This window comes from Lethenteron reissneri, chromosome 22, assembly GCF_015708825.2.
Source record: "Lethenteron reissneri isolate LAM-NWPU_2019-01 chromosome 22, ASM1570882v1, whole genome shotgun sequence".
Taxonomy (NCBI): domain Eukaryota; kingdom Metazoa; phylum Chordata; class Hyperoartia; order Petromyzontiformes; family Petromyzontidae; genus Lethenteron; species Lethenteron reissneri.
The window spans coordinates 10,795,026-10,822,443 of NC_083800.1; the positions used below are offsets into that span (position 1 = coordinate 10,795,026).

General features: G+C 44.9%; 1 protein-coding gene across 1 annotated transcript in view; it reads left to right on the forward strand.

The window, feature by feature from the left end:
• The window catches only part of PEBP4 (phosphatidylethanolamine binding protein 4), a 257,438-nt gene extending 231,003 nt beyond the window's left edge, over window positions 1-26,435 (forward strand). The window contains exon 7 of the mRNA XM_061556553.1: window positions 22,245-26,435. Within this exon, the coding sequence (XP_061412537.1) occupies window positions 22,245-22,339 (95 nt within the window). The 3' untranslated portion in view covers window positions 22,340-26,435. The remainder of the gene's footprint in view (window positions 1-22,244) is intronic.
• Window positions 26,436-27,418: the final 983 nt, after the last annotated feature.

Here is a 27,418-nt window from a genome sequence, read left to right on the forward strand (position 1 = left end):
GCTCTGAGATAATATAAACCATCTGCTACCACTGCCAGGCGAAGTCAATACCGCTCAACGTTAATTTGTCTTGCTGCAAGGTTGATTAAAAGTGTTAGCTATCACCAAGAAGCCAAAACAAATTACCCAAATCATCAGAATACTTGTTTTGACATTTCAGCCATTGCTTATTTATCTGGGTGTGCAGTACTGTGCGCAGCATCGTACAACGTATATCAAGACGCAATGGCCCGATCCACAACTACCAAGGGAGACATCACAGAGGTTATCCGCTGGCTTGACCACCTGAGTGTGACATTGTTAGTTGTTGCTCTGCCATCGACATCATCAGCCATACGAAATAAGAAGACTGTAGTTATCATTATTATTATTATTGCACTCGCTTACCTACCCGAGAAAGCCTCACAGAGAGTTATCAAGACTGTTTAATAGGAGGGTCTTGCCAAGGGTTGTTGCAGTAGAGCATGATTTTTTTACTTCGGAAGATTCCTTTTGTGTAATTTTCAGGTAATTTTTTGGAGCATTTTGGATATTTGGCCAATATCAGTTACATTGTCATTTTGTTTGTTTTTGATCTGTAGAACAGGGGGAGAAGATGCAAACTCAATGTGGAACGGTGTCCCGAGTCGAACCCAGGGTATCTTGCCGCGAGGCACAGGTTGTGCCACTCTGCCACCGACATCAGAAGCAGTCAAACGACACCTCGTCTGCCAGTGGTTAAGGCAGTCCACGTGCAATCTTTAGGTTGCAAGTACAATTCCCGGTCAGAGGTTGATCAATTTAATACCATTTTTGTGTGTTAAGTCAACTGTGGTCGTCCCATAAACAGACTGGCCCTTGGAATGGGAATGTCGAATTTCCACCACCGGTTGAGGGCCACCAGTGGAGATGTCACCCCATTGCTCTATTGAGCAGAGAGTGCCAATGTGTATTTAGCAAATACCAGGCACTGTGCATTTGGCACATTATTTTTTAATCACTTGCTTTTCCAGTGTCCAACAACTTTATAGCAATCGTGCTGGTAGCCGGTCCTGTTCTTTTTAAAGTCCAAACTGGCTCCAACAGCAGCAGTCTGAACGTCTCATCGTAAGCCTCCCTCTCGTGTTGTGTTAAGCTCATGAGACTGTTTTGCAAAGTTTTTTCGCTTTTCCCCCTAGCTTACCAACTGTCTAATTACAAGCAGTTAATATACCAGGTGCAACACGCGCAATCACCTAAGTCCTTAATGCAAGTTGTGACAATAACAGATTCTTGATTGCAAATGTGTTCACAAATGAAGTTTCCCCATGTGCTTTCAAGTAAATTAGATGAACAAAAACATGTTTTCTTTCTAAATAATAAAATTACAGAGCCATATTGCCGGATATCACCGTGGCATGCTGAGGGAAAATGTATTCTCACACCGCATGCTCCGAACAACTTTTGTACATATGGCAAGGCACCCTTGGAGTGTAGCATTTGCAAACTCATATTTAATCTATTTTTTTTTACATTTGTAACTCACAAATGTTAAGCCAACAGCAATCTTTGCGGTGGCAAAGTCACTGGTTGCGGGTACTTTATTTTGGATTAGCGGTTAACATATCCGTGTCTCTCTCTCAGAAAGCTCATTTGAGGAAATTGCAGCTGGAGAATGATTCTGCAGAAGTGATTTGAAGGGGGGGGGGTATGTTTTGGTGAAAATTAAAATTTGAGGCTGATTAACTCGCAGAAATTGCATTAAATGCAAAGCTAAATTATAAAATCCAGTAGCTTAAACACCTCATTTTGTTCATTCGCTAAATACCCTCTGCACAAGTGGCACACATCGAAAAATCATAACCCCGTTAGTCTCTCGACTTTTGTTTTTGAAACCCCATTTTATCATTTGCTACGGTGTAGAAATATGTTCTCGTACAGTCTCCTACGTGAAAACGTCTCGGAGTGAAAATGTCTTCAGGTACTTCATGCACACCTCCGATTAGCACGGTTGGTTATGCGCGGTGCGTAAGAAGTTCAACAAGCCTACCATATTATATATGCATGCACACACACACGTACTATTTGGCTTTGCTGGAACAGGGTTCGGAGCAAAATTTGCCGAATAAAATCATCGATTGTGGTCTCATCAGCCCATGATTTCTCCCGGGTGAATAAAAGTGGAATTTTCACCGCTTGCTCAATAGAGATTAGCACCGCCCCATGCAAGTTTGAGCAATAATGGCACTGGGGAAGAAATTGAAGCTTTATTCTATGGTTCTTTTGGTATTAAAAAAATAAAGTGATTAAAAATATCACCACGTTTCGATCGCAACACAAGCAGTCGTCATCCCTGTTCCTGATGACGACCTCTTGTGTTGTGATCGAAACGTCGTGATATTTTTAATCACTTTATTTTTATGATTACTTTTTTCTATCTACGTGACTTTACCGAAAGAAACATAGAAAACGAATTCCTGCAGTCACTAAAGTTTTTAGTCAAAATTTAAATTGAACCTTTGTGTGCAGTTTTATCCATCTCGCCTCACGAGTGATGAATGGAGGAAATAATAACGGCATCTTATTCGCTTAAAATTACTGTGCAGAGATTTGCCATACTGTGCATGATGTCATCTCACTCTTAACGAACGGTTGGTGGAACTCGCCGAGGTCATCTTGAGACTCCCATCCCGCAGGGCCACGAGACGGCCAGTAGCAGGCAGCATGGACATCGTTGAATGTCATCACGTTGCACACGTGGATTTTCTCTCTCGAGGCACTCGAACTTTCGAAACACCTGCAGTACACTGGATTATTAATTTCCCCTCTCCAGGAAAGGATAGGTTGAGTGACTTGATTTACTTAACGAACAGATCCGTTACATACATAAAACAGATTAATCCGTTGCGAAGAGCTTGCACGATAGATTTTTTTACTGATGAGATTTGACAATTTAATGCATTTTCTGTGTCACAGAATCTGAATTTAGTCCACTATGACTCTCAGATTGACTTTGGAGAAAGCACAAACGTGCATGACTGTTAATTGTATATGCAACGGGCCACGGAGACCCTGCATAAAATAGGGCCATGTTTTCAACAACACGGGGGCCATGGTGTATCATTGTGAAAAGCAACATTGCAGCGTGACAAATTGATTTGCCGGCTGTATCTAAACTCGCAGCACGCTAATACATGGCATTGACCTTTGAAGCCACAAGCACAAGCTTGTTACATGGGGTATTTAATGTACGTTGGGAATCCTATTAATAAGCCTGAAATACACACTTTGCCGGCAAAGAAATCATTTCAAAGTCATTAGGTTTGAGGAACTCATTACAACATTTTCAGGATCCAATTATGTGCAAACGGGATTTCAGTTAGCCCTGCCAAAGTTTAATATTTTAACTTTGTAATGGTGGCTCTCCATCAGAAATTACGGGGGAGGTGACATCCCGGGCGCAGGCCGAGCAGGCGCTGCTGAAAGCCGCGCTGCGCGTTCTGGACGGACCCCCTCCGCATTCGCGATGCTCAAAGCATCGCCGGCTGGCGCCTCGTGCATATTCCGCCTGGCATGCGTGCGCGACCACGGTTGCAGCCGCAGTGCCGGTTTTTTTTTGTTCCCCGTGATCAGAATTTTGGCAAAACGTTACACTTTTGGGCCCTTTTTTTTTGCTTTGCGTCCGCCAGCGGCAGCTGCAACATCACTCGCGTTGGTCGACGTTTGTCGCCGTCGCTTGATGCGGCAATATGCACGGAGAAAGTGATTCTTGCAAATCCGTTCGGCGGTAAAGGAAAATAAATATTTAATAATAAAATTATTTAGCCGTGCAGAGCGTCAATAAATGTACCCTTTATAGATTTGGCACAGGAAAAATTCTAAGCGTCCACGGAATGTGCACTTTCCTAAATGTAGATGAGCGTTTTGTTCGGCCATGAATAAGCAAAGAATCACGTTAAATACTAATCTTACTCGTAAAGAGGAGTCATTGTGATGCCCATGTTAGGACACCGCATCGGAAATGCCGCTAGGTTCAATACATTAGCTTTGATCTCGTCGTCAATATAACCAGTGGCGCGATGGCTATCACGCTGTGCTGCGATCCCCGCAACCTGAGTTCGATTTCCAGTCACGGTTAATAGTGGCAAGTGATGTCTGACCCGGGCCCAGACCAATCCCCCACGCCCTTCCACTTCATGAATCCCCAGTGACCACCATGGTGAAGTTTCGTCAAAAGCTTCCTCGACTGACATGAAAAAGGGGCTGTAAAGAACTAACAGTAATCATAAACTACAAAGGATTATTCTGGCACTATGGGGTAAAGGCACGAGTGGAAGATGCTAGGAATTTCATGTCAGGGGTAGGGTTAGCAACTTCACAGTTCGGAACAAAGCGTGTCAAGAAAGCGGCAAAGCCACAATCACGAGAGGAGGTTGTGATGGGTGAGAAACTGGAGATGAGTGAGAAACTCAGACAGACATTCGAATCAGAATTCAGAGGTTGACAAACAAGGGAATCATCATCCTTGTCCTTCCAGATAGCACTAGCGGAGCCAGTGGGGGGTGGGGTGGCACGCCCCCCCCCCCCCCCCCCATGATCTAGAATTTCGATCGGATCATTGGGGTTTATTAGTAATAAATCGGCATTTTGCGACCCCCACTGCCACTGTGTAGCATATTATTACGTGCCAGGGACTCTATGAGACGATTGGTACAATAGTCTGAGTCCATAATTGGCAATAAGTAACGGCAAAGCAGTTATAAGTGACTCAGAATTGTGTGCAGTTGCGTACACAGTACACGACTTACCTGAAGGCATTCGCCTTCAGCGAGCGCGATGCCGATCACACACGGTTCGAATGCGACCCTTAATCGATGGCTGCACCATCGCCGCACACGCGTCGAATAGAAAGCAAGGGACAAGTCCTTTCTTCCTAACAACTCCTATAATTTTTCATTGCTGGAGGGGTTGCCCCCCCCCCTCTCCCTGAAAATCCTGGCTCTGCCATTGCCAGATAGTGCATATTTATTTCTCATTGTATGGTATGTTCTATGTTTATGAGTATTGATGTGATGGCGCTTTGAGTGGCAGATTTGAGCGAGAAAAGCACAACGTGTTTAAGCAAAAAAATGTGACCTTCCGACTTGATCAGTCCACTGCTGGATGAAAGGACATTACTGCAAAAACATAACTGAATGTGCATCCATGCTGACATTATTGGAGGCAGATTGGAATCGAAATCATGAAATTAAGACAAAAAACAAGAGCCAGTGGAGTACTTTTGGACAGATGAATTCAAGAATGAAATGCAACGTAAAACAGTGTGCCTGTAAAACCAAATTTTAAGCGTATCATAATCCTTAACACATCTTCAAACCAGGCCCAGCTCCTGAATAGAGTTTTACCTTTGACCCTAACATTAGTACTGACACTGTTTATCAAAATCATAAATAACCATCATGCAAACTGGAACTCTAACCATAATTTAATCCTTGACACGAATCATAATCTTAATAATAATTCTAAGCACAACATGTATTTATTATGGTAATAAAATGAACCTCTATTTTGCTTTTAATTCTATATTCACTGGTCACTAATTATGAATGTAATTTTATCGATAATTCCAAGCTCAACACGTATAAGGCTTTTATTTAGCAGTGAAAGCATCACTGAGTTTTAAAAAGTCAGCAGACGAGGTGCCTCTTTCACGTATTGGCGTATTGGCAGTATTTTATTTTGTGATTGTGTTATCCCTTACACTCTGGCTATACAAGGCTATACGTTTAAGTATCATTGTGCTTGTGTGTAGGTACGCGTTGTTTGCTAACAGCGGTAGTGCAGCAGTAATTGCGCTGCCCTGAAAATCCGGTGACCCGAGTTCAATTCCCACTCACGGCCAGCACCAGTGACGGACCGATCCTTGGCCTCACCTAGGTCGGCTCAGCCTCAAATGAGTACCTAGTGCGGTGTGTAAACATCGCCACTGGGGAGACAAAGGCGGCCGAGCATGGTGCTGACCACCCACCCCCTCGTGTGCCGTGCCGGCCTTCATAGGTGCTCGCTAACATCACTTGCCCTAACATTGTGTTAAGGCTACACGGGGAATATTTGTCATGTTATGGGGGGGGTCGTTATTTAAAACACGTTTTACAATTGGGACTGATTCGTGTTGTTCTTGCAGTCGAATTTTGCACGGTCGTGAATATTGGTCTAAGAGCGAAGGATGTTTTTGGGGGTCACCACCTTGGTCCTCACTTTAAATGAGGTCGAACGTGGCGCGCGTGCCGACCCCGCGTGCGAGTGGACTCACGCGCGCGCGCGCGTCTGTGGCCTCGCTCCGAATTCCACGACACCCAGAGGCGTGTTTGTGTATGTTTGTGTGTGCCCGCGGTGTGCGTGCGTGTTATTTCTCCCCACTGGGAGCGCGCCTCCCCCACGTGCCCAGCGAGCCCCTTTGCTGCTGATCTCGCTGTTTAACGGCGGTGCGGTGCGACCGGGAAACGGCGGCGGCGATGAAGGGAGGCGGGAGATTTGCGGTGTGTGTTGGGCAGAGCCGGATTACCCTCGTAGCAAAAGTAGCTACACATGTAGCTACGGGCGCCGCACTTTCAAGGGCCCCGTGCTAGATGCGTTCAAGCTATCAATTCCGGTGCATTTGCTCGATTACTATAGTACGATACTGCCATCAACTTTTATGAACGACTGGGTGTTTAAGATTAGCGATTTGTAGTATTATTTGGCTGCATAGCTAATGAAAAAAGAATACAATAATTTTACTACGCAAGTTTAAAAAAAAAAAATTATGTTTTTTTTTATATTTAGGGCCCCTTTTTAACAGATGCAACAGGTCCCGCACTAGCTTAATCCGGCTTGGCGGTGTGTGTTGGGGGGGGGGGGGGCTGCCCTGTGCCAGAGCGGCACAGGGAACTCCGCTGATGGATTAGTCAGCTACGGGTGCCTCGAGATCGCCAGGGAGCAGCCACCCGTATCCTGCGCTGTCAAAACAAATCAGACCTTGGCTTTTGGATGGCCATCAATGTCTTGCGCGGGGCCATCAATAACCTTTTCTCTGCCTCTCCTCGGAATCCGACACTAAATGTCAAGCAGACATCCTCGAGAAGGCCTTAATTGTCCTATTCGGCAATATAAAGATGTATGTTAGGCATTTAGCGCAGGTTATTCCTGTTATGTCCAGCGTGCTCCATTGGTCGGCAAATCGTGGCGCTCGTTACAATGCCGTATTTAAGCATGCGATCAGTAGAGCGTTGTACGCACGCATTTTGTTGTATGACGGGATATGTTTTCCATACCTAACTGTACATGTGCACATGCAACCATGTGCATGTGTATATAATACATTTATCTGAAATCCATTAAAATATTTAGCAATAATGCGGGTGCATATCTGATATAATTTATTGCTTAAAGATTTTATATGCGTCTGCAAAAGGTTAACAATGCGGGCTTCCGACACCCATTGAGATCACGTTAACGGAATCTGAGTATCCCGTGACATTGGAACCGATCAAGTGGGGCCCACTGGCAGAGCGTTTGACTCACAATTGGAAGGTTGTGAGTTGGAATCCGAGTCGGGGGTTGATTTTTTTTTAACACAATCTCTCCGGGATTAATACAACTCTTACCACTGTGTCCAAAGCAGAGACTAGTAGCACTGATGATGGGAATGTGGAATGTTCCACCTCTGAACCCAGCCTCTAGATATTGATGAGTAGAGTACTGCCCCATCCACTCAACCGAGAGGATGGATTCAAATTGAGCAATCATTGGAAGGATGTAATTAACCAAGTTAAACTTTAGCTGCCGTGCAGTTTACTGCTAGACAACCAGTTTATATTTATTTTCATAATCATATCCATATTCCCAGTCTGTTACCCCCAGCTTCACACACTACCATCACCATTGCCACACGTTGTTTTTCAGCTTGCGCATTTCTAATTTACCCCCCCCCCCCCCCCCCCCCGGCAGCATAACAAAAGGCTGCTTAATCCTAGCTTTCGTATCTACTTCCACCCCTTGCATCACAAAGCTTCAGTTTGAACTCCATGCGTTGCCTCCCAGCGTCCGTTGCTTTCACAACGTTGCCTCCCAGTCCACAGCCCGCCCACACACTCACCATGGCCCCTCCCCTCCCTCCATCACCCGCGACTATATAATTCCTCGTCACAGCCATCTCTTAGACACACACAAAAAAAATTGTAAATGTTGTGATTTCACGCTTCAACACACCGGTGCGCTAAAGCAGTGAACTATTTGTCTTTTGTCAACGTGACACTTTTTTACTGATTGGCCGTGTCGGGTGGTGGAGGGTTACGACACATTTATAAATAACGCGATCTAAACCCAAAAACGTTGATTATGAATAATATTGGTCGCGAAAGCCTACGTGTTAAACACTTAGATTTTCTACCTACGTGACTTTACCGAAATAACCAAAGGGTATACCAAGAGGCTATTGAATGTCTTAATAACCTCAATATCTACACGTATCGTTGCTAATTTCCCTTTGCCATGGGAAAGCAGTAGCAAACAAAGAAAATCGAATACCCTATTTCACTGGAGCATTCTATTTGCACCAGCATTGGCATCCTCGGCGATGGTTTTCAACTGGCTATTTGCCAAGCTGAGCCAGATTCAAACCATTAAACTCGAGCCCCACAAGACTTACTGAAGCTGGCTTTGGGCCAATCAGGGCCTGCAGCTGGATCAATAATTGTTGTCGTACATGCGGTGAAGCAACTCGTTCATTGCGGGTGCGACATCGGCGGCACGGCACGGGTTCTGCGGTGGAGAAGCAACCTGGGGCCTCCTGAGCCGTGCCGGGAGTGGCCCAGAAGAGCCCAAGCACAGCTCGGCTGTGCAGTGGACAAAGAGCGGCTCACGTCTCCTTGCTCAAACTAATTTATACGTTGGCCATTGCGGAAATTCCACATTTCTTAGACACTGAACAGTCCCAACCACTGCTCACGTCCCAGTTCTCTTTCAGGCAGCCGGCTGGGATTTGAACCAAGGACCCCCCCCCCCTCTGATTGAGTGAAGCGCTTATAACCGCAGCGCCGCACGGCCAGATAACAAGTCAGTTTAACACGGAGGAGGCTTTCGCGACCAATATCATCCAAAATACAGGGGGGGGGGGGGGGGGTTTGCTGGTTAGATCGCATAAATATATAAATGTGTCGTTAAACCCGCCACCACCCGACACAGCCAACTAGTAAGGTTTGTCACGTAAACAGAACATGGAAATTTGTTACTAGTACAGCACACCGGTGTGTTGGAGAGCCAAGCCACAACATTTACCATCAAAGTACGATGTTTCGCCAGTAATTAAAACTAGCTTCATCAGGCAACAGCCCTGTTTCGTTCCTTAAATATGTGATGACAACACTTGTGAGCTCTTATTGGCGAAGTGGCGGTGGGGGGGGAATTAATGAATGTATATAAATGACTTATGGGTATTCATTGCCGTTTGGGTTATGTATATGGTAATCAACGTGCAGTATGCATGTGCATTATGCGAGCCCATTGCTCTTGTACTTCCTGTCGATTGTGTTTACAAAAATAGCCGTACAAGCGGTAATTCGTATTGAAGTATTGTGTCAAACACGTTCCTTCGGAGTGGGCAGGTAGGAACTTGGTTGGACAGCGCGTTCGTGCGATCCGTGTCACGTGGGGCGGCGGCGCATCACGTGGTGTTGAGCCCGCCCGAAGCGCTCTATGAGATACAAATCGAGGGCGTGGCTATGCACGACAGACAGACAAATAATCCCTGGTGGGCAGTGTGGAACCTGTTGTTCCTACCTGTAGCAATGTATTATTTACATGTCTGACTGCTGATTCCACTTCAGCAATTATCTCATCGACAGGGAGTGTACGTGGGGCAACAGCAAAGTTAAGACCTTTCGACAGGACTGAAACCATATCGCTGGATAATTAATTCAACGTTAGTCATGTTGGTAACCGTTTTGTTTATAAAATGTTCGTTTTTAGTTGAGAGTTGTTTGTAAGTCTAGCAAATTTGTTCATTTTGGCAGTGTCAGTTTTGTTAAATATATTATCGGCTGATTGCTGTGTAAATGTGTCGATTATATTCCTGTAATTTGTAATGACGCTGTTACTCATTAGTGATTTAGAAATGTGACTTAATTCACTTATATTATGCCGTATTTTCTCTCTCTTATGGCACGCTAATTGGCTGTGTCGGGTGGCGGTGGGTTTAACGACACATTAATATTTACGCGATCTAACCCAAAAAACCTGCATTATGGAGACGTTTATTATGTTTCTGACCAAGCGTCGTTTCACGTTGCTCGCTCGTGCATTGTGATGCTGGATGCCTCACGCTAGGGCCCGGTTTCCCATGAATGGCAAAGCAACAGTGCTCTTTATTTGGATATAAAACGAGCAGAAAGTGAGGACGTTTAGAGTAAGCGAGGACTCTTGCAGAGTAAACGTCGAGGCAGAAGCCATTTCATGAAAAGCATTTCTGAATAGTATGGGCCTCCGTGACAAATTTTCAAATAACAACAACCGCTAAAGAGCTTCCCATATACTACTTATTTTTGCAGTGGGCATAGTTTGAATCTTCTCAATCGAATCTATTGATAATAACATGTTCTATTCACGTATAGCCTCACGTAACTTTCTCCATGCTGCCTGGTTTTAATTGTCCGCTTCTGAAATGTACATTTAAAATTGTTAGCCTGCTGGTAAAAGAGATGCAGTTTGCCAAATTGTACTTAGACCCTTACAACTCAAGTCATATATCTATTTTCCATTGCACAAACGAGCCATGCTGGGGCCGTGCCGAGTTAGTCTGGCACAGCTACAATTACACTAAACTATTTTTATTTAACCAGGTAAGCCTCACTGAGCTGTATAGCTCTTTTTCAGAAACGACGTGACCATTTTTAAATCATTTATATTAAGTTCGCTTGCTTGCTTAGGACCGTGCAAATTTTTCGGTCGTTTTTTAACCCACTTACTGTGATCCAATCGAGCTGAAATTTTCCACACAGACTCGTTGTGCGTGACAATTCATGTTCGTGAAAAAAAAATTCCTAAATTTTACACTTTTTAGGACAAAAATATATTTAATTACCAATTGCTTAATGGTGCAATGCAATCATCTGACCCATAGGTGGCAGCCATCTTAAGCCAGAGGACGAGAGGACTCTAGCCGCCACGCATATAAAGGATTTATAGTGAAAAACTTTGTTTTTACGGGTTATACTTATTTAGAGTCCTACAAAGTGGCTTATCATGTGGAAATTTATAGCAGCCAAATACTCTTAAACACGTGTTGATTCTAAATATGGAGGGAAAAACTGGAGGACCCGGAGAAGAATCCACACGACCACGGGGAGAACATGTAAACTCCAAATATACAGGTGTCAGGTTTGGGAATGAACCCATGACCTCCTGTATACCAGGTGACTTTGCGTGTTCTCCCCGTGGTCACGTAAATTTTTCTCCGGGTCCTCCGGTTTTTCCCTCCGCAATTAGAAACATGTGTTTTAGAGTATGTGGCTGCTATAAATATCCACGTGATAATAAGCCACTTCGTTGAGCTATAATTCGTGGCCAGGTCGCGTTTGAAAAATAGCTCTATAAAAAGGTTTTCAATAATTTATGTTAAATCTCTGTTGGTCGCCCTGAGCCAGTGGTGGGAATTCCACGTTCTTATTGGAGGGAACAATCTATAGGATGGCAACTTATTGGTTGCGTCAACCTCTCAACTTGGATGTGAATTTGTGACTTTTTGAATGTGAGTTGAACAATCCACCACTGGTGGGTTACCATGGATTTCCTTCCAGGACGGTAATCGGTAACTTCATTAAACACACGTATGTCTCCACTGAGAGGCATCTGCTATAACTGAATTGCCATTAATGAGTGTCTCGTGATGATATTTACGTGTAGGCCTGGTCACAGGTAGATACGTATTTAAATCGCTGGTCAGTAATGCTCAAGAATGTTTTGTTGCTTTCAAAAAATACTTCTTCAAAATAATGACAGCGTGGAATGGTTCAAGGTAAAAGTTGAAAAGAAAAAGCCCTTTGTTTTTAAACTAGCCCCCCCGGGGGGCTGATACATGTCAGACCACTGATCCAATACCTCTGTTTCTTAGTTTAAGCCCCAGGACAGACAAGGGAAGGGAACATTGCTTCTTTGTTTCTTCACCTTCAAAACGGTTGTTGTCTTCCGTGAGAGTTTGATGGACCCCCATGTCCAGTCTGTGACCGCGACTTAAAACTATTAGCACTTAGGGCTACAAAGAGAGGCCGGTAACAGGTGGTGACCTGTTGCCGTCGCGAGTGTGAGAACGCTCAAAACCCTTTGCGGGTGGGTGGGCACCTCCTGCTTGCTCTACTGCATTGCACTGCTGCCCGAAGGTGGGGTGCCTTCCTCCGCGTTTGATCACAGGGGGGCGATCCACAAATGTTCACTTCAAGTTCCTGTGTGACAGGCGAGTGTCACCACACCTGGCCATCGCTGTATTTCACAGGCGGCTATAAATGTTACAAATCGACCTCATAACTTGTGAATCTGCTATCGCCGCGGGTGACTGCCTGGATTTGACTTAACCCATCACCCACCTGCAGGGTTGATAAAAAACGAGTCCCGCTTTGTGGGGAAGTCAACAGTGCTCGTCTTGTGTGTAGACTCGTCCCCGCCAGAGGAATGTGTCATTTCAGGGTCACCACCGAAGATGAGAATCATGTCAATACTCGTGAGCAAAGAGACACTTTGACCCTAGCATTTTGGAACGTACACTCGACAATGATATATATTTTTTCTTTTTTTAATTGCTCAAAGTAGGTTTGCGATGTTAGGAAAGCCAAATTTAATTCCTGAAAAAATGCCATCATTAAGCTGTAAATCTGCAAAAATTGCCCTAAATGTATAAATACCATCATTGTTGGGTTTTTATTGGGGGGGGGGGGGGAGGTGCGTTCAAGTATAATTGAAAACACAAACAATTCCGTTCAGATACAAGGGTCAATTTCTCAGGAACAGAACATTAAACTACAATGTAGACATACCAGGCATGTTGCATTGTGCAAATCTACAGATATGCTCTGTAGGCATATTTAGACACCACATTAAAAACGGCAACAATTCTCAAGTTAAATCACGTGGTTATCACGTTTCATTACGCTTTGTCGCAATGCCATCTCCGTGGAAACAGTCACGGAAATGTCGTGGCATACGTTTGACATGCAAGGTTAAATAAATTAAATAAATTCCACGTCAGCCAACAATTGTACCTCAACAGTTGTTTTCGGCGGGTGCACAAAATAAAAAATCTAATCTTATCACCATTATTTTTTTCTCCTCGAGTGTCATGATTCCCTTCACGGTGAGCGTGGATTAACCCCTGAAGGCCGCGCTGCTTTGCACGGAGGCGCAGCGCAAGGCCCAGCGCAGAGGGCACGTTAATTGTCCGCACCCAGGCTGCAGACGGCCGCTGCCTCCCAGCTGACGCACCCAGCAGCAATCTGTCTCGGCTGTCCCCGCCGAATCTCCCCGAACTGCTGGCGGTGACCAAACGCCGGTTGGGGGCGCTGGGGGGGGGGGCACATGCACCGGCATTGGAGCTGCCTTTTGGGTTTTTTTTTTTTTACACTGTTGCCAGCGACTGGGCAGAGGTCAATACTTTTCACACGTGGGAGAGAATTATGCTCCACGCCAGGATAACGATGTACTCTTTTTTTTATTCTCCCCGCTTTACCGCACTGGGACTGGAAGCAGGGAGAAGGCCCACAGCCCTCTAATGTCAGCACGAAACCCCATAGGGTGGAATGTCATAGAACCACAATACCTTGCTTCTAACCACAATACCTTGCTGACCTCATCAAGAAGCATAAACCATCGTCACGCAAACTCCGGTCATCCTCGCAAGCGGCTTCTGGCTGGCCGTCGAACGAAGACGGTCACCGCATCGCGCGCTTTCAGACGCGCTTCTGTGGCCGTCTGGAAAGCTCTTCCAATATTAGGAAGCCACTGGAGCTATCCACTTTTGAATCACCTAGATTGACAACTCACTTCTTGTAGAACTGCATTTTGTGTTTAGTTTGTTGTCATACCCCCGCAACTCCGATTAGCGTGTAGGAGAGTGTCTCATGACACCATGCGTATGCGTCGTGACGTAACTGGGAGGTGAAACCACCGCAGGACGGCTTGCAAGTTAGCGCTGAGGTTGTGCTTCACGGTTGTGCTTCACGGGTTCGAAAAAAAACGAAAATCCGTGGTACGATTCGATTGCCGAAGAAGCTCCTTTTAACACGGAGGTTTTCGCGACCAATATTCATAATCAATGTTTTTGGGTTTAGATCGCGTTATTTATGAATGTGTCATAACCCTCCACCACCCGACACGGCCAATCAGCAAAAAAGTGTCACGTTGACATCCAGCGAAACGCCGTACTCAAAAAATTGTAAATGTTGTGGTTTCACGCTTCAACACACCGGTGGGCTAAAGTAGTGAACTATTTGTCTTTTGTCAACGTGACACTTTTTTGCTGATTGGCCGTGTCGGGTGGTGGAGGGTTACGACGCATTTATAAATAACGCGATCTAAACCCAAAAACGTTGATTATGAAGAAGCTCCTGTCACGCAGCGCGTAAACGCCGGGACATCGCGCCGAATGAACGTGCGGTAACGTCCAGAAAAACACGTCGGAGAGCCGGAGTGTTGATTTTCTTTTTTTACGCGGATTCCTGAAACAAGGCGGATCGCACTTAGCCCACTGACGCTACTCAAAGGGCAGTTTTGGTGGCACGCCTGACAGTCGCATTCCTGTGCGAAAAAAAACAACTCTCTTGTAGCCTCGGAAGATTCTAAATAGCCGTGGAATGCCCAGGACACTCAGGCTCGGTAACTGCCTACAAAATAACCAATGTTTTCCTCCCGGGTTTCACGTCCTCTTAAATGAGCCTGTAACTATCATGACGCGATTGAGTGGACTGCCGTACAGTTTTTTTTGCTGGACATAAGCAGCACGCAATTGCTCGAGTTGCCGCTGCCACAGGGAAAGATGCCTCAATGCACGTATTGATAAGCGATCAAGTTAAGGAAACCCCATGTGACCGACTTTCAGAAATATGTTCAGCTAAGAAGTGTATTGGAAATATGAATGATCGTTAAAACATTTCTCCCTGCTCAATTGAGCATTAGGCAGTGCTCATCTCCACTCGAGGCCCTGACTCTGCATTGTAAGCCTTCTGGCAGAACCCAGGATATTAACAAGACAAATTTTGTTCAGTGTCCACAAAACGTGACTTATGTTATATTTTATTGATCCTGGGAGGAGGATGCTGATGTTTGATGATGGGCTAAATGGACCTCCAACTGGGTATTGAACCCACAACCTACGGATTGCAGGCAAAGTGCTTTGGCACAGTGCCATCCAACCTAACACGTTCACATAAATTCACGACAAAATAAAATCTTCACTTGCTATAACGATCGTAACAAAGTCAAAATATGTCTGTGCAATTGGGCGGCACCCGATTCTACCGGCGACCCTGAGCCAATCGGGGAAACGCCACATTCTCAGGGCGAGGCCCAGTCCTTCCCTGGGATGACCACCGCTGACCTCCCATAATCACAACAGGTGACACAATGTACACGCTGCTGGGAGGGTCTCACGGCCGTGCCGCACAGCACTCCGAGGGGTCTTCGCGCCGGACCGCGCGTTGTTCGGCACAACGTCCCGACGTTGTGCACCTCTAATTAGCTCGCTTGGCTGTGTATGGTGCGAAAGAAGTTGAACTTGCATACATACTTTACTGCCCACGTGCTGGGAGCTTTTTGAGAGACTGAAGCACCCGTTGAAGAAAAAAAATGTGGTATTTAAGAGGTGGAGATCCAACGCGTATTCGTGCCTTTAATAGCCCAGCGCCACGGTGGCTAGATGTTAACTACCTTGCCTGGTATACAGAAGGTTGTAGGTTCGATCCAGACCCTGGCACCTGTATGTATTTGGAGTTTACGTGTTCTCCCCGTGGTGTGGATTTTTCTCTGGGTCATCCAGTTTTTCCCTCTATATTTAGAATCAACATGCGTTTAGAGTATTTGGCTGCTATAAATGTCCACATGCATGATACACACCTTCGTAGGGCTATCATTTGTAGCCAGATCGCTCAGTGGGCCTTACCTGGTCAAATGAAAAAGTCAAATAATTAGTTAATAGTTAGCGCCAGCGCTGGATTTTCTTGTGCCGTCCACATAGCCCGCATTGTGCCGATAGGCGATGCAGTGAAATGTTAGTTTGGGCAGCAAGGGCATAGGAGAGGACCAAGCCTCGGGTGTGTGCGGTGGGGTTGGAAGCAAGGTGGCGTTGGCTAATCCATACTGATGCTTTGCCGTTAGCCAGCCCGCTCATGAGGAGTTGTTAGCTCTGGCGGGTGTAGACATGAGTCACCGAAATCCTGCACTCTCCATGGTAACCCTCCACAGTGGAACGCCTTCCATTTGATATCATCCATAAGGGAACGGACGCGAAACCGTTCACCGTGCGAGGGGGGGGGGTTATTATTTTTGGGACGAGGTGGAGGGGTGTGGGTGCTGTAGGAGGTAGCGGTGTTTTAAAGAAGTAATTTGCTTGGTATAATTTCACCGAGGGCGATGAAGAGAACGGAGGGTGGTGAGTTTTTTTGCCAAAAGATAAAGGGTGGGGGGTGGCGTGGGGAAAGACACGAAATATGATTTGGAAGCAGAAGCGATAGGTTTTCAATGAACAGAGTGTGCTTTTAGGCTTTGGACTATGTCGAGCTGAGAAAACGAACATACCGTGTGCTATTAAAGCTTGCCACAGAACAAAAAAATCGGTTTAATTTAAAAATGTCTTCAAGCAAAAAAGGCTTTTGCATTTATAATGTTTCTTTTGTGGAAGGCGTACAATAGATTTATTTATTTATTCATATGCACCTTTCATGTTTTTGATGTTATACTTTCATATTTTGGGGCAGCAGGGCAGTGGCACAGTGGTAACACTCGTGGCTCACAGCAAAAAGCACCTGGGTTTGATTCCAGATTCGAGCACCTTTCTGCGTGAAGTCTATTTTCTCCCCCTGTTCTGCATGGGTTTCCTCTGGGTTCTACAAGTTTCCAGCCATAGCTAAACGAAACACACTATTTAACTGCTGCAATGTAACTTGTACGATGCACTCTCACTGGCTTTGACATACCAATGTCCAAAAATTGCCTTGCAAATATAATCAACTGGCGTCGCACATAGAAGCAACAGCAACATCACCCCCTGTTTAAAAAAATAAAAACTTGTCAAGGCCCTTCAGAAAAAGAGTCTCAAAACTCAGCAAGACTCTCCTGGGTGAACAAGAGGAGGAGTAATAATAATAGTAGAAGTAGCAATATCTGCAGACAGGGTGGTGCAGATGGTTGAGCACTTGACTTACACTCATCCTATTACCCCAAGTTCAAAGTTCACCCGTTGATCGACTCGGCCCATCATCTCTCTGCCGCTGATGAAATGAGCACAACTCCGTGGGGAGCGCGAGTGCCACGGAATGCATCGTGCAACAATGGCCACTTGGGTAATTCGCTTGGTGGAATCTTGGACATTCCCGCCATCACTCCAGTGGCCCTCGGCTGGTTCCACAATTCCGGCGTAGAACTCGTCACCCTGCCATACGGAAGAAGAAGGAAGAAGACTGCGACTTCCCCAACGTGCAACGATGTTCCTCTACACCCTCGGCTTATGGGAACGGCTCTTTCTCTGTCCTGAAACTCCACGTTATTGGTGGTCTGACACACTGACCACCTGGCACGTACCTCGCGGTCACTCGTGAGCCGAAGCCGAAGCCATTAAAGGAGCGTAGCGGTATCATCGCAACCATCCCCAGCAGCAGAGAGGCCCAACGGCTGGCTTTGAGATCACAGTTCTACGGACGGCTGCCGATGCGAAGTGGCGGAGGTGTTCGGGGGTGAACGAGGTTCATGGGTTCATTAATTTCGTGCGATGGCGATGACGAAAGGCTATGCTTTGTATGTCTAAATGTGTAACGGATTAAACACGAAGAGCCCGCTCGAGGAACAGTGCGCTATAGTTAGGTGGCCCCATCTGCATTGGCCGCCCATTAATATTCTGTTGTCACCCTAATGTGTACTTAAAGCTCAAACACTGGAAAGGTGTCTTTGTATGTGTGTGTGTGGATCGATGACCACTTTCAAGGAAACCCACGTATGAATGTGGGCAGCCATCCGTGATTGAACTGGGTTCTCAAGTGCAATAACTGTGCACACAAAGAAACGTCACCTTGAGTTTGCTCTATCTCTTAATTTGGCATATTCCGGCAATGGGACCTATGATGATTCGATTGATTGCTAAACGATGTCAAATATTTTCGTAACAAAATGTGTCAGGTGGATTAATGGTTTTTGACGTTGACTTCTGAAGTAGTTTTGTGAAGCAATCTTCCAGGGCCATCCTCTGTCCCAGTCTCTTGACATGACATTGATGGAATCTTTGGAATATAATTGGTGGGAGGCAGCAGGGAGATGTTTTTGAATGATTACATTTCGCAGCGATGATGTGCATTCTCCGGTCTTGTGGTTAGAGGTCAATTCACATCTGGATGTAAAGACTGTATATTGTAATGCCACACAGAGAACGTACTTCGTAGTTAACCCAGCACAAATTAATTAGGAGCCACCACAACTGAATAGAAATTAACCCGTTCCAAGATGACTGCACGTTGCAGGTTGGGTGTCACATTCACTGCTGAAATCTCGGAACACGCAAGCGGTTTGTGTTAATTTTATTTAGAGAGGCGTAGACATTGTTCTCACTGCAGAGAACCGTAGCAACACGACCACACTCTATGATATCTGGCGACAAACTGTGCCACACGCCCTCCTGCATGGCCTTGTGGGAACCTCGGTACCGATAAAGTTATTTAATTAAATTTTTTCTTCCGGACGGAAAACTGACGATGTACGTCATCGGAACGGGACGTACATGTACGCCATCGGAACGGGAAAGGGTTCAAATAAACCCAAGCTGGATAAATATACCCACGGTCTGGTTGCACAATAGACGGGCAGTCCGCACAGCCTCCCTCTACATTTCTTTGGGGAATCTGAAATGTTGGTCGTCTGTTGATATGCGATGTGACCTCATAGCCTCGTTTGCTAAGTAGACAAATGGCAGCACAGCAATGGATTCTTGAGTCTATCTGTGCAAAGCTATGAGCACTACCCTACTTAATTTTTGTGTTTCTTCTTGTACCCTGGCTTCCTCCCACAAGCCAAACATTCACTCGTGGAATTGACCAGACATCCTAAATACAGCAACCTTATTCTTGGTTCTTTCGGTAAAGTCACGTAGTGTTCATTAAGATGCTGTCTTTCCGACAGCTCTGTTTCTTCACCTGAGGACGGCTGCTTGCGTTGTGGCCGAAACGTCGTGAGAATCTCATTTTATTAAGTTTGATTTTTATTATTTTATTATTTCCCTTCTACGTGACTTTACCGAAAGAACCAAGAATATGAATCCCTGCAGTCCACTAAAGCTTTAAATCGAAACATTACAGGAACCTTCTGAAAAAGAGCCTTGAGACTCAGTAAGGCATTTCTAGGAAATAAAGGCCATTACTATTATGACGTGACATTTTCTGGTATCATCGCACGATTCCAAAAATCTCTCTAAGCTGAGACTATATTTTTAATCTGCTTCCTTCACAAATATGTTCCTGCACATGAAAAATAAAAGTATTTTTTTACATATCCCATCCACCGCATGGCCTTCTGGGAATGCATAACACTAAAGATCAAAACCGGTGCAGTCTCCTTATGTTGAACCAGTGCTGCTGAGGTTATGCATTCCTGGAAGGTTGTGTGGCTGATGGGATGCATAAGACATTTTAAAAAATGTATGTGAAGGGACGTACATGTGAACGAGGCGTATTGTGTGCGTAGTTATATTTTTAATATATCCCCGAGGTAACTCTTGTTATTTCAGTCTGCCCATAATAAATCTCAATGGGGTTACGTACAAATATTGTCAACCTGTTCAAATCAGCATGAGGTGATGCTCATCTCTATATATGATCACAATCCAGTGGTGGAAATTCTACATTCCTATGACAGAGGCCGGTCCATCCATAGGAAAACCACTGCTGACGTCCCACAATATCGGTTTTAGAAACTCCCTGAGAGATAATTGGCTGAGTCGGTCTTCGACGGGGATTTTAGTTTGCACACCTTCCAGTTGCAAGACAAGAACTCTTTGCCACAGAGCCACCCAGATGGATCATACCTGCCGACCCATAGGGTTTACCCGTATTCTTGTACAGGAAATTGAAGTTTCACGTCTATACAGCGTACAGCCGTTTCAATACGGGCGAAAACATTTTTTCGTCAATTTGTTTGAGTTTCTCCCTTGTGATGGGACTGTGTAGGATGAACGTTGAGATTTATAAGAGCACGGAGTGACCAATAAGGTCTGGTTTGGTCTGTAATAAGGTAAGCACTGAGAAGGGGTTGACAGGTATGCGTGTATGGAATGTTTACAACGTAGCAATTGCATCTAGGCAGTGATGTGGCACGGCAATCGCACGTTCGCCACTTGTTGAAGAGGTTCGCGGTTCAAGTTGGGCGGCCACCCTGGTTAATACCGGCGGGTGTATTAACTGCTTCACAAAACCCCTGACGTCAATTCGCAAGAATAGGCCCATTGTGTGTCCTGGTGTCAGGGTCCAAATTCGCCAACTTCAAAAAATATATTCGCAAATTACTCAATTGTAATTATACACATTTGGCAGACTCATGTCTCACGCCACTCTTGCGAATGAGACGATATCCTGATCTCTTTAGTTCTCACCTGGTTATTCAAAATAAAGCTTGAGGAAACTCGTAGCTTTCATAACGAAAGCGATGATTTAATCGCAAATCTTCATCACTGTTCTTGCATTCTGTTGGCGAATGCAACAATCCGAAGGAAAGTTCATTTTTTGCACAACAAAGGCTGTCTCGTGTTAATGGCAGTGCAAGTGTACAATACAAGAGATGGATGCATTGTACCCAACGTTGTTGTTGTTGTTGTTTCATGCGCATAATCAGTCTTGTATTGGCTGCAGGGTCACAATGGTAAACGCAGGGGACAATATCGCTTCACCCTAATTTCATTCATCCCCGTATTCAGGCAACTTCAGGCACTAGGTTATATCCACTGGCGATAGAAAACAGGTTGTAACGCTGTCCCATTGTTTCCTTAATAGCTTGTTTCAGAACAGTGCGCACGTATGTGTGTCTTTTTAGCCTGCCTCGTTTTACTGTGGCTCGCCCGAAATATAAATATAAATGCTACTCTGCAATAAATCTGTAAATAAAGGTAAGAGACGGGAACATACAATTCTGCCGTTTATAAATAAATACAGTTTTACACTCTATTTGAATGTTTAGGCGTTTTCCTCCATTAGTAAATCATCTATCTTGTGACGAAAATAAATAACGGTCATTTATGGACAGTCTTTGGGATGATAATGGAATCTGTTAACTCTGATGAATGTTGATGGTGGGGATCATGATCCAGATGTTGCATTGACTGCTTTGCAAATATTCATCATGGTGATGATAATGGAATAAAGTTATATTAAATGATGATAAATGTAGTGGTGACGGTCCTGTTATGTTGATTAATGATGATAATGGTTTTGTTGTTGATTGTAGCAAAGCTTATGGGAAATATTGATACGTATGGGCCCTTGCTTAGTTGACAGAGCTGTGGGTCCATCCACTGATCCCATCATCGACCCAGGGTCTGTAAAGTGAACCAGGGCTCACTGGGACATCAACATTGGTGGGTCAATTCTACTATGGAGAGTATGGCGCCCGCCATAGGAATGTGGACTATCTCACCACCGACTCAAGGCCACACTCACTTTGAGAGATGACTTACAACCCAACACTTGTTTGAGCGCTAAGAGATGTTAGAAGATATTGACCTTTCAACGTAAAAGTCAAGTGAGCATTAGCTGGTGCTCATTTGTGTTGGTGACGTGGTTGGGTGATTACATTTGTGTTCTGTGGTAAAGGCCAGTTTCTCCATCGAACAACTGTCCGGAAAGAAACATTTATGGGTTTAATTTCCCCCCCCACCCCCCCCCCCCCCCCCCCCCCCCATTATTCAAAATCCAGAATCTTAGGCGTGCTGGCTCATTGCGTGGCGGCGATACTTTTTTTTTAACATCGATCAGTCGACGTGTTGCCTCTCTTCTCTCCTCTCTCTGTCTGTCTGCCAGGTAAATGGATGTTCGAAGACTTCGTCGAACGCTTCAAACTGGGCGTCCCAGTGGCGTCTGCCGAGTTCATAACCAAGAACGGCAACGATTCGTAAAAATGTCCGGCCTCACCCGCTGTGACGCTTGTGCTTTCCGCTCTTGCTCGCGACGCCGCTTGAACATTGCAAATGCAATCCCCTTGACTCTGTAAGCACAGCTACGCACGCGCATTACAACCAGTTCGCTTGGGCGAGGAATTTTTTTTCAAACGAAGCCACAAACCCCTCCCCCCTAAAAAAAAAAGGCTGAAACGGTGTTATTTTCATGAATTACTAAAAAAAGAAAAACCCTATCAATCGTGGCGGTGGCAGAAATTTGCTTCTGTAAATTAGAACTGCTGATTCGGCACAAGAATGCACACGTACATGGGGTCTTAAATACCCGAGTCCAGAATGGCAATGACCTGGCCAATCCCTCCCCCCCTTCCCCCGCCTGCTCTCATGAGTCCAGTGCCTGATTACCGTCGATGCAACCGCTAATGCCGTCCAGAATGTCAGGATGTTGCAATGTATGATGTGAGTGAGGATGTGGAATTAACAGAAAAAGATTTCATTTAAAAACAACTGCTGATTCGGCTGTCAAATCGCAGCTCCCCCAGCGACGGGTCCGACGGGAGTGGTTCCAATTCATTAGAACTTTCAAATCTCGCTCTCCGTGCCCTGAGCCCCATAGACCGAAACGACAGAGCCCCCCGTGCACTGCGCACTGCGATGCAGCTTGTGCGGCGGGAATCCAGCGTGAATTTGCTTTTGTTTTTTTTTTTATTTTTTGCTCGTCGTTGCAAACGTCCCAACAGCTTGCTTCATAACCGTGACGTTAGCATTGCCATTATAGCATTTTCGTTATAGCGTTGTCGTTCGCTTTGTCGTTAGCATTGCCATTGTAGCATTGTTGATAGCATTGCCGTTATAGCATTGTTGATAGCATTGTTGTTATAGCATTGTTGATAGCATTGTTGTTATAGCATTGTTGATAGCATTGTTGTTATAGCATTGTTGATAGCATTGTTTTTATAGCATTGTTGTTAGCATTGTTGTTATATCATTGTTGTTAGCATTGTTGTTATAGCATTGTTGATAGCATTGCCGTTGTAGCATTGTTGTTAGCATTGTTGTTATAGCATTGTTGATAGCATTGTTGTTATAGCATTGTTGATAGCATTGTTGTTATAGCATTGTTGTTAGCATTGTTGTTATAGCATTGTTGTTAGCATTGTTGTTATAGCATTGTTGTTAGCATTGTTGTTATAGCATTGTTGATAGCATTGCCGTTGTAGCATTGTTGTTAGCATTGTTGTTATAGCATTGTTGTTAGCATTGTTGTTATAGCATTGTTGTTAGCATTGTTGTTATAGCATTCTTGTTAGCATTGTTGTTATAGCATTGTTGATAGCATTGTTGTTATAGCATTGTTGATAGCATTGTTGTTATAGCATTGTTGATAGCATTGTTGTTATAGCATTGTTGTAGCATTGTTGCGCAGGGGTCACGAGCAGCGCGATGCAGGGAAGGCGTTTGGGGGGGTGAGGGGTTTTTTTTGGGGGGGGGGCACTCCCCTCGCCCACGACCCCAACCCTCCCATCGCTGCCATCTCTGTACTCGAGCGACAATGCAAACTCCGGTGTTACACTTTGTTCATTTGATTTTTAAATCTACGACGACGACGACGATGCCGACGATGAAAAAAAATCATCAAGCATGACGGTGACGACGACTGGCCACCAAAAACGACCAGAGCGCGACTTTTTGTGGCGAGGCTGAAACTTACCGGTCTGAGTGAAGACTCGGACAACGATGACTTCATGACGGTGTTAAGAGACCACAGTGCACAGAGGGAGAACAACAATGGTTATTTGCAGGAAATGTGTTTTTAAAAGTCTTCTCGAGTTCACTGATTGGGTGACCAAATTAGGGCGCCACGATGGCGAGATGTTAACTACGTCGCCTGGTATGCAGGAGGTCGTGGGTTCGATCCCAACCCTGACGCCTGCTGCTGTATATTGTAAGTTTACTTGTTCTCACCGTGGTTGTGAGGATTTATTTTTTTCCGGGCCCTCCAGCCTTTCCCTCCACATTTAAAAACATGCGTTCAGAGTATTTGGCTGCAATACATTGCCGCGTGATGAGCCACTTCGTTGAGCTGTCATTTGTGGTCAGGTCACTTCTGAAGAAGAGCTGTATACATTTCGATTTAAAGCTTTCGTGACTGCAGGGATTCATATTGTTGGTTCTTTCGGTAAAGTCACGTAGAAGGGAAATTATAAAATAATACAAATTAAACAATACAATTCTCACGACGTTTCGATTGCAACACAAGCAATCGTCATCAGGTGTGAAAGCCATTGTTATATTTTTATTATTTTATTATTTCCCTTCTACGTAACTTTACCAAAAGAACCAAGAAAAAGAGCTGTATAGCCCAGAGGGCCCATACGTGATGAAATGAAAATAGTTTGAGGGGATGCCCCTCACACACACAAATACCGAAGAGGGAACCATTTCACCCGTTTCGTCAAGTCCACTAAGATAACCTCCCAACGAAAGCCGTCGATTAAGATTTGACGAACATTTCACAGGCTGTCCCTAGACTCGAGGAAGAGTGGCTCAAATGTTCAAATAAAAAGTTGACGATGAACACAGCGGGTGGGAATATCCCACCTTGTGGATGGAAGTGAAAGGACCGTGGCGGAGACATCACTAGGGGGCACTGCGATAGCAGTGGGTCTCACTAAAGTCACATTGGGTGCGACAAATCTTATTTCTCATCACTGGAGCTTCTGGCTGGCGCTTGACAAGCTGCAGTTGCAGCCAACCACCTCGGTACTGTGTCGACAATGCGGCAGGCTGTTTGTTGTTCGTCCTTTAAATATTCCCCGTGTGAACTAAATTACGAGCAGTTGCAAATGGGCGAGAGAACTTGGAATTACGTTGAACTGCGTGAGCTACTGTTCATGACTCTTTCGGATTTTGCTTGCTCGAATCGCGTTTTTGAAAGCGTTGGAAGTATACTTTAAGTGCGCTACGTTGCCACATTGTTCGTGATGACTTGTTGTTGTCGTTCCAATGAAGGGGATCGCGCAATATGCTTGTTGTATAATTACCTTTTTAATCAGATGCGGTCCCATTTAAAGTGGAATTTCCTCTTAGTCTGCAAATTCGATCGGTGCAACTTAAGGGTGGTGGGTGGGGTGGGGGGCATACGTCACTCGGACTGTGTTTTATGCAACCGGCCACTGGACTAAAGACAGAGCGTAAAGCAACAACACGGGATGTCTCAACGCAGCCAACATTTGAAGCAAGCCATCGCGCATGCCAGAATCGTTACAAAATGGACATGGGAGAAATGACGACCCATGCTACTTTTCACTCATACGGGGCAAAGGGGCCCCTTTCTCAAAAAATGCGTGGAGGCCGTGCTCGTGTCTATTGGCAGCTCTGAGTCGGTGGAGGACATTCTCACTTTACAGACCCCCGGAGAGATGATTGGTCGTTTGATTGCGATTGCACGGATATGTTTTTTCGTGTCCATGCAAAAAAAAATGTTATTTGCTTTCTTACAGCTGCATTTCACATTGTTAATAATGCAGTGGAAAACGCAATATGTTCGCCAACAAGAACCAACTTAAGTTTTTGAAATGTGTAGCTACGTATGACAACGGTATTGAATGGTCTTTGATACATGACATCTTTTTTTACTCAAAATTGAATTTTTAACACCATGGCATGTAACGATAATCAGCCCTTAATTTAGTCCCAATTATTGAAATTGCATTTTACGTAGTTACATTACTTTTGAACAATGTACAGATTAATACATTGTCAAATTTCTGCCAAAAACATTATTTCACGATTCAAATCATTGCCGCCTTGAAATGTATGCACTGTGAAAAACACAAGTGCACGTTATTATACGAATGATTATTGCAAATATTTTTTTTCATTTGGACGTAATCATACATTTAAAACAGTGTTACAAGCACTGAAAGCTTACCGAATTTAACGCTGAAAGGTCAGAGATTGCATTTGCAAGCTTTGCTATTTGCCAGATATATCTATGCTTTGTAGGTGTTGCAATTACATATTGTCTGCTTTGGAACTTTGCAAAAACGACAAGGGTTATGCATTTCAAAATAAACGACAGCTCATTGCTTTCTCCTGGTCGGTCCGCTTGATGTTCAACACAATGCCCCATATTCCACGTGGCTGGGAGGAAGTTTCTGGCGTGTGGAGCGAAACGTTGGACCATCATGACAAACAACACCCGGTACGACCCGATAAAGCATTCGAGAGAGAATGTTTTCAAAGCACTCGCACAACCAAGAGTAGTTTGGAAAGTCTGCTGCATATAAGTTGGATAATAGTTGCATTATATTTTAAACCTTACAGCACCATTACCCAAAGAGCAACGCACCTAAGTAAGAACGTATCTATTGTTACGACTTTGAAAGCAGTTAACCTTGTGAAAAATACGGCAACAGTTGGCTCATTAGACCCTGTGAATAACCATAACGAGTCACAAGCAACAGGTGATATTGGCATGAGAAATGTTCACAATCTGGGGGGAAAGTCATTGCATTTTCCCAGGCAACTCTACTTTCCACACACGTGTCTGATGCATCACAGGGCACGCAATGTCTATTGCCTTGCAACATTTATTCTGGGAAACAGCCCTGCTGCTCAGAAACAGGGGGTGGTCATTTCCCAAATAACATACTCCACCCCCACCCTCCCCTCCGAAAACTTAGCAGGGCCCTCTTGAAAATGACTCTTGAGATTTAGTGGGGCTTTCCTGGGCTAAAACACATGGAATAAATAAATAAACAAATTGCTAAATGGGTGTACGTCCACCGATCGCTGCCGTACAACCGTGCATTCCGTCCCACCGCTGTTGGGCCACATCGGTGAATTTGTTTTTTTCTTCGGTGATATTTCTCCTGTGCTCACCGCAGACCAGGAGATTCGCTACGTTCGGAGATGAACGGCGCGTTAGGATTCGCTTGTCTGAGAATGTGGAGCAGTCCTCTTTGTCATACCCTCTGCCGCGTGAGATGAAGTCACAGGGGCTTCCAACCCCACTTTGCTAAACAGCCTCTCTCTCTTGCTCTCCTTGGCGCTGTTGAACTCTCCGCGAGCGAG